The sequence below is a fragment of the Pseudochaenichthys georgianus genome, chromosome 17 (assembly GCF_902827115.2).
Source record: "Pseudochaenichthys georgianus chromosome 17, fPseGeo1.2, whole genome shotgun sequence".
Taxonomy (NCBI): Eukaryota; Metazoa; Chordata; class Actinopteri; order Perciformes; family Channichthyidae; genus Pseudochaenichthys; species Pseudochaenichthys georgianus.
This window is the reverse complement of record NC_047519.1, coordinates 21,307,548-21,327,818: the sequence shown is the minus strand read 5'-3', so window position 1 is coordinate 21,327,818 and position 20,271 is coordinate 21,307,548. Positions and strand designations below refer to the sequence as shown.

General features: G+C 42.7%; 1 protein-coding gene across 1 annotated transcript in view; it reads left to right on the top strand.

Annotated features, from left to right (window-relative positions):
• LOC117462981 (potassium/sodium hyperpolarization-activated cyclic nucleotide-gated channel 2-like) overlaps positions 1 to 8,412 on the top strand; it is a 35,476-nt gene extending 27,064 nt beyond the window's left edge. The window contains exons 5-8 of the mRNA XM_034105373.1: positions 988 to 1,134; positions 1,310 to 1,550; positions 1,644 to 1,808; positions 2,313 to 8,412. Coding sequence (XP_033961264.1) covers positions 988 to 1,134; positions 1,310 to 1,550; positions 1,644 to 1,808; positions 2,313 to 3,262 — 1,503 coding nt within the window. The 3' untranslated portion in view covers positions 3,263 to 8,412. The remainder of the gene's footprint in view (positions 1 to 987; positions 1,135 to 1,309; positions 1,551 to 1,643; positions 1,809 to 2,312) is intronic.
• The last annotated feature ends 11,859 nt before the right edge of the window (positions 8,413 to 20,271 follow it).

The window sequence follows — 20,271 nt, the reverse complement described above, 5'->3', positions numbered from 1 at the left end:
TGCAATCCTTTTTGGAAGCTGTAGTTTGTGGTGCTGTTGGATTTTATTGCGTTATACTGAGAGGTGTTTATACTGTAATATTTTGTTTACCCAAAAATAAAATACGAGAAAATCTCTGAGGATAATGTTATAAATTCCAACAGCACTATGAGCTACAGCCTCCAAACCGCCCATATATCTGAATCTGGGACTTCGATTATACATTTGCAATTTAAATTGAACATTATGACCGTCATGAGCGTGAGATTTACCGCCAGGCTGTTGCATTGGACTGCCAACTCTAAGTGTAGAAATCAGTGAACCCCACAAAACAAATGTGTAACAGCTTCCTAAATGTCATATGGCACAACATATATGTTGCTGGATGCTTACAAACATATTTGAAAAATCTCTGCATACTTGCTTTTCGGCGTACAGAAGTGTGTACATATGCTGTGCACATTATCCATTTATCCTTACAATGTCTATCATTTTAGCAAATATGTAATTTCCTTTTTCTATAAAATGCTGAATAGTTATCAATGAAGCTTGGCACTGTGGTTTTTAGCCAATCATACTCAACTAATGCATTAGATAGTGCTATATTTCAGCTATAAAGATATACTAATTTGTTTGCAGTGCGTATCTAGCAGCAGCAGGATGCTAGCTGTGGGATTAACTAGAAAAGCACTCCAGTGCCCATTTGTATCATAATAAAAGAACATGTCACCCAAAGCAACAGTGTGGCTCATTGATCTGTTTTTTATATTTTTTGGGACAACAAAGGAGCCTTTTGGCACAGACGAATATATCAGGCGTTGACCACACAGACAGGGATCAATGCATTTTGGTTTTTAGATCCTCTTCATAGAGTTTTTACCAAATTAAGAAAAACACAGAATATCTCCAGATGTACTCTTCAAAAGGGACAATACATTCAAACATTGTTACAGTGTAAGAGTTATTATGTGTACTGCATTAACATCATATTTTCTCTGTCTGCCTCAGTACAAACAAGTGGAGCAGTACATGTCCTTCCATAAGCTGCCGTCCGACTTCCGACAGAAAATCCATGACTACTACGAGCACAGATACCAGGGCAAGATGTTTGATGAGGAGAGCATTTTGGGAGAACTCAGTGAGCCCCTCAGAGAGGTAAGACAAAACAGAAAAAAATGCAAATATTACACATGATATGTTGTACTATAAGATTATTTGAGAAACCTAAGATTAGTCATAGTTTGCACTATGATCTCGTCATGTTTAATTTTGAAAATAGTACTTTAGAGACGTAACAGACGTTACTCACCAAAACAATGTATTTTCTTAGGAAATTGTTAACTTCAACTGTCGCAAGCTGGTGGCGACAATGCCGCTATTTGCCAACGCAGAGCCCTACTTTGTGACGGCCATGTTGACCAAGCTACGTTTTGAGGTATTCCAGCCGCATGATTACATAATAAGGGAAGGCACCATTGGGAAAAAGATGTACTTCATTCAGCACGGAGTCTGCAGCGTCATCACCAAGGGCACCCTGGCAATGAAACTCTCTGATGGCTCTTACTTTGGAGGTAGGACACAATTTGTGGCATCGTCTTTTTCTGGATGTGCCATTTTGAGCTTCTTTTTTTAAAACTGATGCATTTTTTCCTTCCTGCTTTCAGAGATCTGTTTATTAACGAGAGGTCGGCGAACGGCCAGTGTGCGAGCAGAGACTTACTGTCGACTCTACTCACTGTCTGTGGACCACTTCAATGAGGTGCTGGAAGAATATCCCATGATGAGACGCGCCTTTGAGACTGTTGCCATTGACCGTCTAGACCGAATAGGTAAAAAGGGCATGCTTCCAGGGCATGCATACGTGATGTTAGAGGCCGACATATGGGCACATGGATGCAGTCAACCATATCACTAGAACGAAATCCCGTAACATCTGTATTGTATTATTTTGAATCTCTACACATGGCTCTATTTGATCAAATACAAATGCTAAAATGAACCTTGTGTACAGAGAACAGAATAATTCTAAAGATGTGTTTTTTAGAAAATTAATGTTAGAATAGGAAGTAACGAGTCGTGCTGTTCCTTCAGAACGACATGAGACACTGTAACATTAGATTGGGTGTGGGGTGACACATCCATTATCCTCGGGGCTGTTCTGCTAGAGGATGTACCTGGTGTGAAGGACATCACACGCTAAATCTAACTCATTCTGTTTCCCTTTCCAAATTCTTTCGTTCCATATATATTTATTATGTGTTCTGCTTTTTGTCCTCTCTGGCCTGTCTGTATGCAGCTCTGTAATAAACCTATTAATTTATTTTTGTCTGAAGGTAAAAATAACTCCACCCTGCTGCACAAGGTTCAGCATGATCTCAACACTGGTGCCTTGAACAACCAGGAGAACGAGATGATCCAGGAGATCATCAAGTACGACCGTGAGATGGTGAAGCGCGTGGACCTGCAGCGGCCGCGGGCCATGTCCATGACTCCCTCCATCGGCGGTATCTTTGCCCCCCCCAGCCAGCCTCAGTCAGGCTCTGCCATCGCCACTCTCCAGCAGGCTGTGGCCATGAGCTTTTGTCCTCAGATGGCGAGTCCCCTGGTGGGTCCATCAACTCTGCAGTCTCCTCGCATGGTGCGGAGGTTTCACGTGATGCAGAGCCTGGCCAGCCCAGTCGCAATGTCCCCACTTCAATCTCAACCCCCTCAGACGCTCGGAGGGGCGTTTGGATCTGCCATCTCCAGCCCGCCTGTCCAAAGCCCGCTCGCAGCTTCAGGACGGACTTTCCAGTACATGGCGAGTGCGGGACCCTCTGGCTCCCAGTTGTCCCTGGTACAGCACCATGCACCCAGCCCCACTCATATCCAGCAGAGGCCTGCCTCACACAAGAGCACCCACTCCCTTCATGCAAGTAGCTTGAGCCAGGATACCCGGGCCAGGTCTGCCTCCCAGCTCTCACTCCCCCAGGAGAAGACATCACCAGCTGCCTCTGCAGTCCCCAGCCCTCCACAGTCCACCCGCACCTCTAACAACTCCATTGGTCCCCCTCAGGCCCCTAACCCCAACCTGCCAGGGCCCTCAGGGGTAGGAAGGTCGGCAGCAGCTCAACCGAGGGTGGCGTTTGCCTCCACAGCCCCTCCTGGTGGACCTGCTGGAATGGGGGCAGTAGCAGCAGCTGCTGGATCAGGACCTCCAGACTCTGGAGTTCCTAAGAAAGATTCAATTGTCAGCCTTCCAGAGCTAGACTCTGCCAGATCCCGGCTGTCTTCCAACTTGTGACCCTGGTAGGGTTCAGGAAAGAGGCCTTTTTTGTAGGAGAATCTGTTTGTTTTCGGTCAGTCCAGCTGATCTGTCAGCCTGCTGAATGACCACTCAGCTAGCGCCAGCGCCAGCCGTCATTCGACCAGGATGCACTGTGTGCTGGTGTCAGCAGAAGGAAAAGAGCAACTCAAAGCCTTGAGACACTTTGGCTAGGAGTAGTCTATACAATTAAACTAGTATAACTTAAGGTGGAACTGGTCTAGATTACTGTGCCAGCACCTTTAGTCTTAGTATCACCCCTTACACTCTGCTTCCAAACACCTACTGTATATCGCTGTCTTTACTGTAAAGATATGAAGAAAAGTATGATTCATGTAACTATTGCATACTGTGTAGAATCCATGCAATGCAATCTAGCAGGAGCTGGACTTAAAAATGAAAATCAGGGACTTGAAGTCAAATGACAATGACATTTTAAGCGTTCAAAAGTGTTCTGAGTGTAATTTTTCTGTATAAGCTGTCGTAGCAAAAGAACACATTGCTCTTCATATTGTTTAAAATTGTAGTGAAAATAGTGTTTTAGACCGCTGGTCGATCTTACATCGATGTGTAAATAGTTGTTGAAAAAAGTAAGGAGTGATATTATATTAATTGTATCTACCCAAACCAAAGTTGAGCTTGAACACAAAGTCTGGTTGTGTCTGTATCAACTAAAAAAGGAACATAGAAGAAATGCCATTTATTTAACTGCCTTGATTCAACGTTAGAAGCCATATATATTTGGTTTGTGTGTATGTATATATGTGGGTGTAAGTTTGTGCGCGTGAGTTTGTTGGTACGTTTTGGTTCTATTTTCAGAGAATGGACTCACACACTACACTTTGTCAAGCGCAATTGGTTTGACATGCTGACGGTGGCACTGACCTATTTCCATGAAACATCTGGGAGGCGGTCAGCTGTTTGGTCAGCACACTGATTGTAACCCTGAATGCAAAGGTGGTTAAATAATCTGAGCTTTATCGAAGGTAACATTTGTGAACAACCCATACTGTATACTTGCTTGTTTTTGTCTAGGTTTATTGATTAACACATGCAATATAAGTCTGCAATACTCTACCCCGCCTATATATAAATATATATGAATATAAATATCAATATCAATACATATGCTGTACAGGAACAATTTCCTTTGTTTTCTTTTTAATGTGAACTCTTAAAGAATCCAGCAGCTATTGTGGCTTCACTTGAAGTATTGTAATCCAGTGACCATGTTGTTACCTTAACCAAAAATGTTTGAAGGGAATAAGAGGACGTGCAGTTTCATTTTTGTATAGACGGGACAAACTGCCCAAAACTGGTTTAGAGTCACAGGAGGAATCCTCAAAAATGTCACTTTAATCTCATTTGAAGATATTAAATTGTAAGATGACTGGGGGTGGGAAATATGGGGCATTAATGCCTCACTTGTAAAAACTCTTTGCTCCATATCAAAGTCTCTATGTGCCCCATATCAGCCGAAACTCCCACGAATGTCACAACAATTCGATCTTAAACAAACCTATTGCTCAAATTACAGGATTGCGTTGAGGCTTGGTTTTATTTGTTCAAAATATTCTGATCCTGTTGAACCTAAAAGCCTTCTCTCGCTGAATGTATGCCATAAGAGAAGGAAGACAGCTAATCAGATATAAACTGCCATGTAAATAAAGGGAAAGATATCTAAAGAGGCTTTTATGATGCCAAGGGGTTGTGGGCATTGCTGTGTGTGCTGCTGAGTGTCTTTGTAATCTTTTTTGGGTTTGATGATGCTTCTCTGCGCAGAAAGTTGTTGTATTTAACCTGTATGTTACCCCCCCCTCACACACCCAATCCAATCCCCACATCTGCATAAGAATATCAATTGTTTTTAATGTATTGAGGTGGACGTGAACGAGAGCGAGTTGTAACCACTTTGAACTCCTCGGTCCAGAGCGAGCACTGAGGACATTCAGTTAGGCACTTCAACCTTGTAATCAAAATGAAAATCGATTGCTCTATTCTTTTTAAACGGGTGCAGTACTTCCCCGGGACCCATTATCTGGTTAAACTGTAAAGGACGAAAAGTGAATCTAATTGGGAAAGAAAACAGGCAGCTGTATCAATGTGCTAAACAAACATTGTGCTCAACTTTTCCAGCTCCGAGCATCGACCCCTAGCCAAACTGTGAAATCAATGCAGTGGACATTTCACTCAGGTTAGCTACCTTTCCAGAGGGATGTATTGATCGCCGCAGCATGGCTCTCTATTGATTTATGTAGACTTGTCCATCCTCCCATAATCAACTTGTTGATTTAACCGTGCCGAAAGATTCCCCTTGAATTTTGATTGGCGGAGAAACACATGGGTCTATTGAATGGAGGCAGATTGTTATTAACAAAACTCGCTGCCGTCTAGTTTGATCCCTTGAGAGCTATTTAAATCTTTAGACAAGGTGTAAGTGATTGTTTTTATCCAAGGGCTTTATAATATCGCTTGTAAACCCTGGATCATTGTCATTATGGAGCATCTACATTTCCACTTTCCATTTGATCAGTAACATGCACTAAACCTGGTTCGTTGCCATTCTTGGGTCACAGTGCTGAAGCCCGATCCATCAGCAAATCGGGAACTGTGTATATTTCATTTCAAACCTTTATTTATGCAGGTGAATCCCATTGAGATCATTGCTCTCTTTTTCAAGGGTGACCTGCTGATATGTTTTTTCCTATGGGAAAGGTTCATGCCAAAATGCCAATAAGATTGTGAATGAATCACGTCCATTTGAGTCAATAGCTGTTGTGTGCTTCAATACTGTTCCAGTGCAATCAATTGGTCCTCTTCCCTGTTCCTTTGTGCTAATACCAGAGTTTGCCCTATTACGCTGCTATCAGGACTGTGCTGATATGATGTGAATGAGTCCACAGTCAGTGAGAGCGAGATGGGAGGAGAGTTAAAGAGCTAATGTTTCAGGCAATATCAGGCACCGTCTCTGTTTCATTGCGTCCATCCAGTAAGATACTGTAGTGTGTAATTCACTCCCACTCAAAGGACGGCATCCCAGACTCACTTTGATCAGTACCACTCAGTTTCAACCCGCAGCCATGAGGCTGATACAGCCCGGGCCAAGCACATACTTCTGTCAGTTATCTGTTGTGTGTCTGTGTCACAAGTGTGTTCAGTCAGTCTGCTTCCAGCCACAATGTGATATAGCGCTGTATCTGCCTGATGACGGGGGGTTCAAAGTGCGATTGTTTTAATGGCTCTTCTACTGGACCTTGCTGTGAAGTGGGATTGAAATCCCTCATACATGTTTGACACTGACTGACAATTATTGAGAGTATCTAAGTTTCGAACCTCTCATTCTTGCTGTACCAGATATTAAGGGTACTGAATGCCTTGGTGTTGATATGTTAGCAAATCAGGGTATTCTTTTTGTTGTACTGTATTTGATTTATCAGTACATTTGGTTTTATTGTTGTTTTTGAAATGTGCCCCATGCACATGGACTGTATATACCTTGTGCCTAGTATATCTAGTTTCCACATAGTCTATTTTTGTGGTGTGTATGTGCCTGTAAAAATGCAAATATCTGTTTTTATTTTCAACTTGCAATATATGTAAAAAAAAACTAAAACAAAAAAACACATTAGATGCAGACTAGTATTCCTGAATTTAAATGACAATGTCAGTATATATAATTTTCCCTGATTTGGGAAACACAAAATTGCACATTTTTGTTGGTTTGAGCCTTCCAACACCATGTGCGCTGTACTCTGTACATTCATGTTCTGTACATATGGTATACACACAGATGTGGGGCACATTGTCGTGTTTACCGCAACCTGCTGTATAAGAAACATTTTCTACAGTGAGAGGGTGAGCTCTGACAGGCTTCTGGTGGATATCGGCAGTCTGGACGTTAGCTTAGACGACCTTCTTAGTGCACAGAGCTAAACGCAAGAAAGAAAAGAACAAATGAAACTGTGGAGACGACTGCACAATATAAATACAGGAATAAAACTAGACTGTGCACATGCTGGAACATCTTTCCCAAACCATAGTGTTGCACACGTCGTTGAACTATATGCTAGTTGAACATGGATCTGGTTTGCCATTAAAAAAATAAAAGATCTCTCTAAGGCTGAATTTGGCTCACGAGCCACAGCAGTCACAAGCTCGACGCCAGGGTTGAGTTACCTTGACAGATAACAGCAGAGTGCATGCTTGTATTTGTATTATCTATGCAGAGTTCTGTGTACGATTCTTAGTGGGACCTTCTACCTAGACATTGTTGTGAACCAACTACTGTACAATGATTTAATTTAGTCTAACAGTTAAACCTTTGTGTCGTAGCTACTGTAGCCTACTTAGCTTACCTAAGCCTTCTCTTTGCTTCAGGACTCTGTGTATTGTGTGCTTGAGTTTGTTTGTGTGTGCGTGTGTGTTCCTGTGCCTTTCCTTCTATAATGTTGGTCCCACTTGAGAATATGATGCCATTTAGGGGTTTAAAACCCATGTGAAGCTGAGAGAGACGCCAGCACAAGCTGGAAAGTGTTACATGGTAACGACACACTAAAAAACAACACTGTAATGCTCCTAGAAAAGACTCCAGCACATCCCTAGACTTACTGTAGTTCCACAGCCTGCCCGAGCAGCTCAGTGTGGGCATCCATACACACTTTACCAGCACCATGTAGACAACAGCACAGATATCTGACACAGCGTGTGTCTCTCTTTCTCTCTGGAGGCCAATCTGCAACAGTCTCAGGCTGTGCTCTGCTTCTGCTCTTAACAACAAGTTTTAAGTATTTCAGAACTCCAGCTCTGTCTAAGTTGATGTCTACAGTCCAGGGACAAATCAGCCCCCAGCCCGGGCCGCAGCACTTCCAAATCGATCTCAAAGGATCAGGGGGATACTTGTGATGCTGGCGATATTTGTTGCCATCCAGTCCTTTCAGACTGAGATGCACAGCTGGTGGCGATGGGAGTGGGGGGGCTGATTTGGGCCTGCGTCCAAAAGGCTGTCTTGTCCACCACCTCTGATGGCCGAGAATACACCCTGGTCTCTCTCAATAAGCTGGTCTGTCAGTCAGTGGCAATGTCGTTTAAGCGTTCGTAAAAAGACGATACATTGTTGTGCAATAAAAAGATGAGCGCATTGGCATACTAACCTCCGTGTGTGGACTTTTATTCATTGTCGTTTTTTGGTTGCCATGCTGTGTTGGATGTTAACTTACCATTGGTTGCTACACACACACACACACACACACACACACACACACACACACACACACACACACACACACACACACACACACACACACACACACACACACACACACACACACACACACACACACACACACACACACACACACACACACACACACACACACACACACACACACACACACACACACACACACACACACACACACACACACACACCTCACCCATGTAAATCAATTAGCACCCCTCCACCCTTGTTCTACTTCACATCAGATGAGATCTCTCTCTCTCTATCTGTCTCTCTCTGCAGACAGGGGCTCTGCTGCATCCCTGATGAGATGTCTGAGCTCAGTCCAAGAGCTTACCAATTTGTGTGTGTGTGTGTGTGTGTATGTGTGTACCTAGCAGCGTGTACGTACACATGCAAGCCGAGTGTTGTATTTGTCTGATCAAGGAGGGAGTAAATGAACAAGTGTGTGTGTGTGTGGGTGTGTGTGTGTGTGTGTGAGTGTGAAAGGGTGGGTGGGTGTGTGCGTCAGAGAGGAGGGCAGTCCAAGGACACTCCTAGCAGCAGCTCACACCCGTTCCCTCTCTGTATATTTCCTTGCACTATTTCCTTCACACACACACACACACACACACACACACACACACACACACACACACACACACACACACACACACACACACACACACACACACACACACACACACACACACACACACACACACACACACACACACACACACACACACACACACACCACACACACACACACACACACACACACACACACACACACACACACACACACACACACACACACACACACACACACACACACACACACACTGCTGTCTGGATCCTCAGTGATTATGCATGCCACAATGAGATAGAAATAATAAAATAACATGCAAGGTGAGCTTTCACCACAGAACTTTACATAATTTCCGCTGCCTCCTCAGAGCAACATGCTGCTGGTACAAATGTGGGTGAGGCCATCCGCAGTGCGTGTGCGTAGTTTTACCTTGACGTGACATAATGTCCTCTCTCTCTTCCGCTCTATTGACACTCACTCTCCCCCTCTATCCATTTCATTGTAATTCAATGAGGAAGCAATGTACTGATAGTGGCTGCAGGCAGATACTACACCAACTTGTGAAGAGATATGTAGTCTGACTATATAGTTTCATCCTGCACCTATATGGCCGAGGAGTGTCCTCTACCTGGTTTCCTCTGCAGTGCCGGTCCTCTACTGTGTCCCTAGCTGTCCTACTTCGATTAATCATATCAGCATCTCCCGCACTACCCCCCAGGCTGTTTACCTCCAGAGGGCAATTTGCTTATTCAGCTGCTTTATGGTATCCTCGCCCCCTCCCATCCATCTCCTTCCAGTTCCCTCCCGGACTGGACCATTTTGCTCCGTTTTCAAAAGCTAAACCATTTGTGTCCCCCAGGTTTTTGTCAGCAAACTTTATTCTGCAGTTTGGTATTGTTGTAATATTCAGGTGTGGAGGTGCAGAGGAAACTCAGCTCTATTCCAGGAACGTATGGAACAGGGCACAACTAAAAAACACTTTTATTATCAATTCATCTGCTGATTATTTTCCCCAATCATTAATGCAATTTATAAAATCAGAATATATATAACTTTTCCAGTTAGTCCAAGGTGATGGTCACATGGCTTAAAAGTGTTCAATATGCTATAAAACAGAGAACAAATCTCATTTTAGAAGTCGAAAACAGCATTTGTTTTGCCATTTTCGCTAAAAACAAATAATTTAACAGTTCATCGATTATCATGATAGTTGGGGATTATGTCTTAGTTGATCAACTCATCCACTTTTCAACTAATTGTTGCACCTCTAGAAGGAAAGGAAGAGATGGATACAATCGTTTGCCCCCCTGCCCTTACATTTCTTCTCTGTTTCGCCTCTGCGCCCGGGAGCATCCAGAGAACACAGCTCACATCTGAATGCCAGGATTAGCATTTGGTCCAAGCTCTGAGTCCATGAGTCACACAGGGGGAGGGGGAGAGAGAGAGAGAGAGAGAGAGAGAGAGAGAGAGAGAGAGAGAGAGAGAGAGAGAGAGAGAGAGAGAGAGAGAGAGAGAGAGAGAGAGAGAGAGAGAGAGAGAGAGAGAGAGAGAGAGAGACAGTAATTCATCTTACAGCCGCAGGCAGCCTCAGTAGCATCACAGTTTCAGGACAGTGGGCTGGGGAGGAAGTGAGAAGTGCGTCAAGCTGAAATGATCAAGAGGAGAACACACACTAAGAGACAGAAGGGAAGGGCCACATGGTCTTCTACAAGCTATGTCATCTTATTTCAATGTAATTTGGTGGTCGTCTTATCTTTGGTCCCAGAGGGGGTTTGGTTGACTTTGTTTTATTCCTCATTCAGACCAAATGAGAGATGTTCCTTTTACTGATCAATGCTGCCTCCTTTCAAGGACACATGCTATAAATCATATGACCCTGTAACTCATTCAGTGGCACACTTACTGCACACATACATCAAAAGAGAGGAAATGGCAGAGTCCAGTAATCCAAGAATGTATGATTAGCAGGCCTGCCAACATATTTTTATCCACCATTTATTTAAACACAACTCTATTATAATTGTTCTGTATAATTGTAACTATATTAAAAACGTTTATAATCCATCCCCCTTAGATTTACTCTCATATGTAATATGTTCCTGAATAGTGAGACGTGAATTCAGATTTGTGATGCAAAGCTTTAGAGTGAAATTGGCATCTAAAGTTGAGAACATAACACCGTTTCATATCGAGTTCTGTAGATGTGCTTAAAGAAACAACTTATGTAATGAGCAATGTGTCTCTTAAGGGAGGCTTGGAGGAGGAAGAGGATGAAGAGGAGGAGGGCAACAGCAGTAACAAGGCACATCCTGCATGCAATATGCAGCTCAGATACAATGTTTTATGTAAATGATGAACATTTTGTTATGTTTGCTTCTTGGGAAAGTCCCTGAAAGCTGTGTTTAAAGCAAAAATAATAATTCAGCAGCTATTCCTCCTGAACTTAAAATGTCTAAATGTTTCTTCTCTTGAATATAAAGTGCGGGGAGCAGCAGAGGACGAGCTGAAAGGGTGCTGGCTGCTGGCTCTCTGGTAGCAGCTGTCCTCAGCAGCACTCCCTGCATCTGCTCCGCTAAACACTTCCCATTAGAGACGACCCAGAAACGTCCATGAACCCGCCAGCCAGAAAAAAAAAGGAGTGAAAAAAGGGAGGATGAAGAAAGAATTGAAATGTGAGAAAAACACATAGAAGAGGAAATATGATTCACAGAGAATAAACACAATCTCCAGGCAGAAATGACTATACCGATTCTTTCTCAGAGCACTTTGTTTCGTGTGCAAAACATTTAATCTCCTGTAGGCCTTTAGGCTGTTTACGCTGTGATACCCCGCTCAAAGATTTCTCCATCATCCACTTCTACCCTTAATATCTGCTCTGGTCCGCCGACTGAAGTGATGAGAGCCAGGACAATGCTTCTTCTGAATCATCTCCTCTGTTCTGCTCTGTCAAGGTCTGCGCTTGGTGACACTGTGGCTATTCATCAGAGAGCACACACGCACACACACACACACACACACACACACACACACACACACACACACACACACACACACACACACACACACACACACACACACACACACACACACACACACACACACACACACACACACACACACACACACACACACACACACACACACACACCCACACACACACACACACACACACACACACACACACACACACACACACACACACACACACACACACACACACACACACACACACACACACACACACACACACACACACACACACACACACACACACACACACACACACAGTAATAAATGGGGTGTATTTTCGTATCAGACATTCAAGGTGCAACAGCGCACACTAAAATCCCAACACCGTTTTCATGTGTGTGATTTTTACGCAGCGTCCGCACGGCGGCGTGCGTTGAAGCTTGCCGGTGAGCTTGTCTGAAACTCGACCAACAACCAATCACATAAATCTCTCGCCCCGGACATACAAGCACGCGGTTTGATTGGCTAGAGCTTGTACTGGCATATGATTTGATTGGTTGACGCTTCAGCCGAAGCTTCAAAAGTTGAACATTGCTCAACTTTTGAAGCGAGCAATGCGAGCAAAGCAAAGCAACGCTCCCACAATGCAGTTCGGCAAAGCGTGACGTTACCCCATTCAAAGTGAATGGGCAGAAGCGGTGAAGCTTCAACACACGCCGCCGTGTGGACGGGTTGTGTGTTATTATGTTATTGCGGATGGTGTATCTGTTATTTAAATGCACCCCGTATGAGATTTGACCCCGTAAACGGCTATGAAGCAATGTTATTATGAATTGGCCTTCATTGAGTTTGTACTTTACACACACAAGACGCGAGACGCAGGTGACAGGATGCTTGTCACATGTTTCACGTTTCACATTATTCCACTGATCTACAGGTGGCCGTAAATTGCCATGGAAATGAAGAATACTCCGACAAAGTAAGGGAAGAAGAAGACTGCAATCAAGTTTACATTTGAAGATATTTTTAGAAAAAGCTTTTGCAATTTTTTTTTTACAAGGAAGGTAATACACTTAAAACCTTTGTTATGCCTCAATGATACACATTCTGTGAGAAAAATAGTCCATAGGGCACCTTTATTTAATAAAACATCTATAGGCTAATGTCAAAAGTCAAGTATTTTTCAACCTGGATCTTGTTAAGGTATAGAGTCATGCTAACTGTGCAAGCTGAGCCAACTTCCTAATACTTTGCAAATACATTTCAACAAATCATTTTGAATGCTTTTCATTTAGTGTATTTGAATGTTAACACAGGATATAACCCTTCCAGATTATCTATTGTCGTTTAGCCTACTTGTCAATTAACAAAATTAGCTTCCTGAATGTTGAACAGAAAATGTATGTGTATTTGGATAAGTGTTATGAGGCTCAGATATATGTTGTTGACATTTCCTGGATGTGCTGCAGTTTTATCTGTAGCTTTAGAGCCAGACAGAAACGTTGCTAAAAGCAACTCACTCTGTAGCTGCACAGACTCTAAGTGTTACAGATTGTGTTTTGTATACAAATATTTCCTGCACTTAATTTGTCCAACATACACGTGCTGACTGTGCTGACTGTGCTGCCTTGTGTCATTTTGTTTTAAGGGTTAGTCTTGTTTGTTTAGTTCTGCTTTCTCACTGTATGATTTAATTATCACCTGCCAAGGGACTGCAAAGGAACAATTACAATTCATCAAATGGTAACATCTATGTTTTCAATTGCACTATATACAAATAAAACAAACAAATAAAAACAAAGCAGCTCAAGCCTTCTGGCACTTTGAAAATAACTCATCATTTCAGATGCTTGTCTCTGAGTGTGATTGAATGTGAACACAGAAATGAGTCCCCTGATGCAGATAGATCTAGTAGCTGTCTGAATGATTTATGTAAAAATGTAAGTTTATTTAATAATTGTGTAAGGATAATTTACATTGCAGGCATTTTGCGATCTCTAGAATAGGGGAAGGAGGCCTAATAAAGGTCAAATGTAAATTGAAGTAATGATATTATCAAATATACTTGAACAGAAAAAAGGGATTTCTTTCATTTTGAAACACAAAATGATGATGATTTGCACAAATCACAGGGTCATCTTTCCTGGTTTAAAGCATCGTGAACGTGAAAACTATTACCTAACACCTCAGATGGGACTTGAAGCAGAGAGGAAATTACCACAAACAGAAATACTATAAACAAGTTTTGCTTTGTGTTGCTGTGACCCTTTAACAGAGACATTGTATTCGGGCTGTGTAGTGCTTTTTGTTGTTGAGTATTAGCCCAGGGACCAGTCTGTTCTGCTCCGTCATTTTGTGATTTTTATCTGACCATAATCGCTAATATACAGCTGTGGGGTCTTGTGGAACCCAGCTTTGTGCAGAGCGTAATCTCTAGAAGGGATTTTAAGTGGCCTTAGTTAAGATTGATGACCGTGTACAGAGGCATCTCAAGCAGGCCACTGTTTCTGGCTCGGAGGGGGGAACAGCCGTGATAAACTAATTGTTGGGAGGACAGAGAAACAGAACAACATCCATCACATTCAAACAGAGCACCCCTGGCTCCTAACCGCACCCTCGTCCCTCTCTCTCACCTGGGAAACAAACGTACCTAACTTTAGTCCCGCGAAGAAAAACAAAGCAATAGAAATGTAAGTCCTGTGCTCTATGGTGTCTAATGAGCGCGCGCTCTACGCCATATGTCTCTTTGTTCCTCAATATGACTTGACATATTTATCTTTATTTTTTGTTTAGTGTCTTACTTACAGCCAGACGTGTTTAGATATGGGAGTTTCTCAATCCACCACAGATTTTGGGAGTGATTTGTTAAGTGTCAGAGTGTAGAGCTGAATCAAATGTTAAAAGTTAATTGTGAGGTCAGTGGAGGGGGACATTCATCATAATTACAATAAACTTGAAACGTTATGCACATTTTCAGCTGCAACGACTATTCAATATTGCTTTACAGAGAGGATCAGATGCAATTCATAACATTACTCTATTATTTTTAATCAGGTCGTCAAATGTTAAGTACCTGTTAGTTGTCAAGAACCAGACCAAGCATGAAAATGCTAACCAAAACATGATAGGAAAAATTGCTTTTTGAGATTGCAATAAGGTGTATTTAGTCCTTTTCTTATATGAATATCCATGTTATCTGTATAACTGTGACCTGTGTCATTAGAGGTGAGCAGAATCACTTGTGACTGAAAAACGATTTGATCGTAACTAACTAAGATTGAACTATAAACAGGGGCAGAGCAAGAGGGGCCTTTCTACAATCGAATGATCCCACTGATCAGAATATTCTGGCAAAAACGGTGGGACTACATTGACTGTAGAAAGTATTTGAGTTTGAAAGTAGAATGTGAAGCAGTGCTCCCATTAGACCGCTCAGCCAATGACAGAGCCTGACAAACTATCAATCATCATTAATTCACTGCAATGTTGCAGATGCTGAGAGAAACCATGCTTGTTTTCGGCTTTGTTCCTCATGTTCTATAACCCAGTTCATCCAAGGAAAATCAAATAATGCTTGATCATATCCGACCTTCATAGGATAAGTCAAACCAGTATAACTAAGTGGTGAGTAATGGGAATGAGTGGGAGTGAGTTCTGGGCACAGTGTACTTAAAGTCATGGTGACACGTTTGTCAATCAGACGTGGCTAATGTAGGGATGCCATGCTTACTGGCTCCACCACCGCTCTAGACCAAAATATCCTAACATCTATTATCAATACTGTACAGAGATTCTTGATACTTAAATACTTGTAATAATTTGGGTGGTTGTACTTTATGTCTAGTGCTAATTAGTAAAGGTTAGCATGATCTAATGCTGGTGAACATTAGCATTGTAGCATTGTCAATGGGATTGTGCTAGCATCACCAGTACACCTGTACTGTAAATACAGCTTCACAGCTCCTGCAATCATTGCTGTAATATCTTAGTGTTGTTAGAAGACAATTCATAGATATAACAGCTTTTACACTGGGAAATGTAATCAGCTGATGTGAAAAACACTACATTAAAGGTCCCTTAAAACTGTGATGACTGAATGTAAGTGGGCAGATGCGTCAGTCACTGCCCTCCTAAACAGAAATCAAATGTCAGGCTGAATAATGATTTAAAACAGCAGTCAGATTATCAGGCAAACGTCAAGCCAGCCATCAAGGTGAAATGTGTTGATAATTGATACAAATAAAGCAAACGAAGAAAATGAACAACATCCTTTGCTAATTACACCCATACAACTTGTGCTGGATCTGGATCTGGATTAATACTGAGCAGAACCCAGAGGTATCACGCTCAGTGGGGGATGGATGATCCCCGCTAAATGTCTCTTACATTTTGCGTCATCGGTTTCTGCGATGACAGCTTCTTCTGGTAGCAAGTTCCACTCTCTGATTGTTCTCGGAAAGAAGGAGTATTTAAGAGTGTCACTAGTTGCGAAAATTCGCTCGAAGTTCAAAGAGTTGGCTTTGCGGGTTGCACTTCTTCTAACTGGCTCTAGGTACATTGATCTGGTCAGATCCAGGTACTAACTTCGTAGGGGCTAAGCCAGTCCTAGAAGAACAGTACAGATTCCTTGCCAATCTTGACAAAGCTACACTAGAAGAGAGAGCTGCCAAGAATGGCACAGAATGGACATGGAAAATTCATCCTGCCGATTCCCCACACCGGAACGGTGCTGCAGAAGCTGCTGTGCGCATCATCAAGAGAGCACTGCAGAGTCTGGGAGGAGAGTCGGGGCTAAGTTGGAGTGAATTCCAAACAACTCTCTACATGGCAGCCAATCTTACGAATGAAAGACCAATTGACGCCAGAACACAGAGCCGAGAAGACAGCGTTCAGTTCATCACTCCTAACTGTCTCCTGCTCGGACGAGCATCGCAGAGTGGAGATGTCAGAACATTGGACTTCAGTGACTATCCCTACAAAAGGCTTAAAGAAATGCAAGCGCAAGTGAACAAGTTCTGGAGGCACTGGATTCAACTCGCTGGCCCTAATCTATTTGTAAGGAACAAGTGGCATACAGCCAAGAGAAATGTCGCAGTCGGAGACATCGTCTGGATTGCAGACCAAAACGCCCTGAGGGGTCAGTTCAGGATTGCAAGAGTGGTCAGTGTCAACTCGGACAGCAAAGGAATTGTGAGGGATGTCAACGTCAGAACATTCCCAAGCTACCCTGTTCCTGTCACAAGGCCTACCACAGCAAAAGCAAATCACCAAAGATCGAAAAAGCTCAAAGAGGAGATCCCAGCGACAGTTCTTCACAGAGACGTCAGGCGACTGGTCATCTTGCTTCCCACTGAAGAGCAGAACAAAGCGTCTGACCCAAGTTTACCTTTGTAACATGCGACCTCCCAGGTGTCTCCACTGGAAAGTCGAGTGGGAGGTGTGAAGTCAACTTGAAAAATCCTCACAGGAGATCAAGGGGTTAAAAAGTCGGGCTGATTGACAAAGTGGCAGCTGTCTGAAATCATTCCCTAATTGCTAATCAGCTTCGCTGCACCTTTAAAAGCACCGCACCTGAAAGAAGGCAGTAATCCAAGCTGGAAAGGGACAAACTAAAGAGCGTGCGTCCAGCAGCAGCAACGAACCAGCAGAATAAACGTTGAAGAAGCAGCACTGGTGCAGCCATAAAAAGCTGGAGAAGCGGCCGGTGAGAGACGAACTGTGTGTTTAGTTAAGAATCATACAACTTGCCGTTCGTGGCGCAAGTTAGAGTGTGCGTTCTAGTTCAGTGTCATTTGTTTGTTTGATGTCCTCAAGCTAAAGCAACATGAGTGTTGATTTAAAAACGAGTGTTTTATTTATTGAGAGATGTAGATTGGTAAAAACGGTTTGCATGCTGCTAAGAATTCAGTCTATATTTGCATTTTTAATGAGACTGCATAAGTTAAAAACTGTTTAAAACATAATTTATAAAAATACATTAAGAAAGTAAGAACAATATTCACAAGTGTTAAAAAGTATATGTAAAGCATGTATTTTTTCATTTATTATTTGATGTGCATTGTATTTACAGTAATTCTTTTTTATTTTTCATTTAAGGTTTTTTACCTTACATCTTACAACTTACAACTTACAACATAAGCTGTACTGCAACAACAAATACCAAAGTAAAGAAAAACTCAAAAGAAACAAAGTTGTGGTCATTGTATGAGTGAAACCCAGTGAAAACCTCCTATGGACTGTACCATCCCTTTCAAGCGGGGAAAACTGCAAATATACCCAAGGGCTTGACAATGCATCAATGGCTGAGATGTTATGGACAATCTTGAAGAGGAGAACCAAACGAGCCAATCGCCGCATTTCACTTAATTCCACCCAGTTCAACCGCTTGAGCATTTCTGTGACACCCATTCATGTCCCATTCATAATCTCCAAAAATGAATCTTGCACCTCTTCTTTGTACTGATTCCAGGGCATCACTGTCTTTATCAGTGTAGGGGTCCCAGACCGAGCTGTGTTAGCCCATTCCTGAAGTCTAGTCAGGTCACCCTGTAGGTCTTCTTGGTCACTTCCATTTTTAATAGGCCTGTAGAGCAGGCAGTCATCCGCGGATAACCGCACTGTAGATGCTACATGTGACGGCAGGTCATTAATGTAGCATAAGAAAAGCAATGGACCCAGCACAGTGCCTTGTGGGACACCAGAGTCAACGTGAACTGTACTTGATTTCACCCCTTCTACGACTACTTGTTGGCTTCTTTGCATGAGAAAGGTTGTGGTCCAATCAAGTATTGGGCCGGTTATACCCATGTGGGCCAGCTTTAGCAACAGGCGCTTATGTGGAACCGCGTCAAAAGCATTTGAGAAATCAAGGATTGCCACATCGACTTGCAATTTCTGGTCATGATATTTTGCCAGGTCATGCATTGTGACTAGGAGTTGAATTTCACACGAATGGTTGTCAAAATCTATGCTGGAACGGGGTGAGGACATTATGCCTTTCCAGGTGATTCAACAGGTGTTTGCAAATGATGTGTTCCAGGAGTTTACAACATACTACTGTCAGGGAAACTGGTCTATAATTTGCGGCGGTGTGCCGGTCCCCTTTCTTGAATATAGGCGTAACGTTTGCCTGCAGCCATTCATCGGGTAGATTTCCTGTTTGCAGTGACTGCGTGAATACGCACTTGTGCAGTGGGCCTATTTGGGGGGCTAGCATTTTGAGTATACGATTGGGTAGACCATCTGGGCCGCTAGCCTTGTTGATCTTAATATTTGCTAGTAGTTTGGTCACTCCTTCAGTCGTGATGATCAGGTCTTCTATCTGCGGGGCTGGATCTCCTGATATAGAGGGCTGGCTACCATCATCCCTAGTAAATACAGATTTAAATTGTTTGTTGATGAGTTCAGCCTAGTCTTTGCTGCTACTGTAGAGGTCTTCACCCTCTCTAATAGGGGAGACTCCAATGTTGTCCGCTCCACACTCTTTGACATATTTCCAGAATAGTCTGGTATTGTTTTCAGAAAGACTCCGAGTGAGTGTTTTCGATATAGTCCCAGTGTGCACTGCGAAGGTTATTTTGAACATGTTTCTTTTGGTTGCGGAAGTTTTCCCAATCACGAGTTTGGCCTGATCGCTTGGCTTTGTTGTATAACTTCTTTTTATTTTTTATTTGGCGTTTCATGCAGTGGGTGAGCCAGGGCAGGTTGTGCCGTGTGGTAGTGAACTTGGTCGGGATATGCTTATCCATCTGTGAAAACAGTTAGTCTCTGAGCATATTCCAGTTGTCATTCACAGTTCGCTGGTTTTCTGTTCTAACAAATTCTGTGCTGAACACTTCCAGCTCAGTTTGGATGGCTTCCCAGTCTGCTAATGAAAATGTGTACATTTTTCTCTGGGCTTTCTTTGTATATACAGGATGTATACTAGAGTCCATCATGACAGCACAGTGATCTGATATGCCTGGTATTGTTTGCACATTTTGCACGAGCGTTTGATTTGAAGTGAATATCAAGTCTAATATGTTCTGTTTTCGAGTAGGCTCGAGTTGTACTTGTGTTAGTGAGTATTCTTTGACTATGTCTAAAACATGTTGGTTTAGAGCTATGTTGTTTGTCCGTGGTTGTTCATTTTCCCAATCTATACCAGGTGCATTGAATTCACCACCTGGAATTATTGTTTTTTCTGATGCGTTACCAGGCAATAGAGAAATT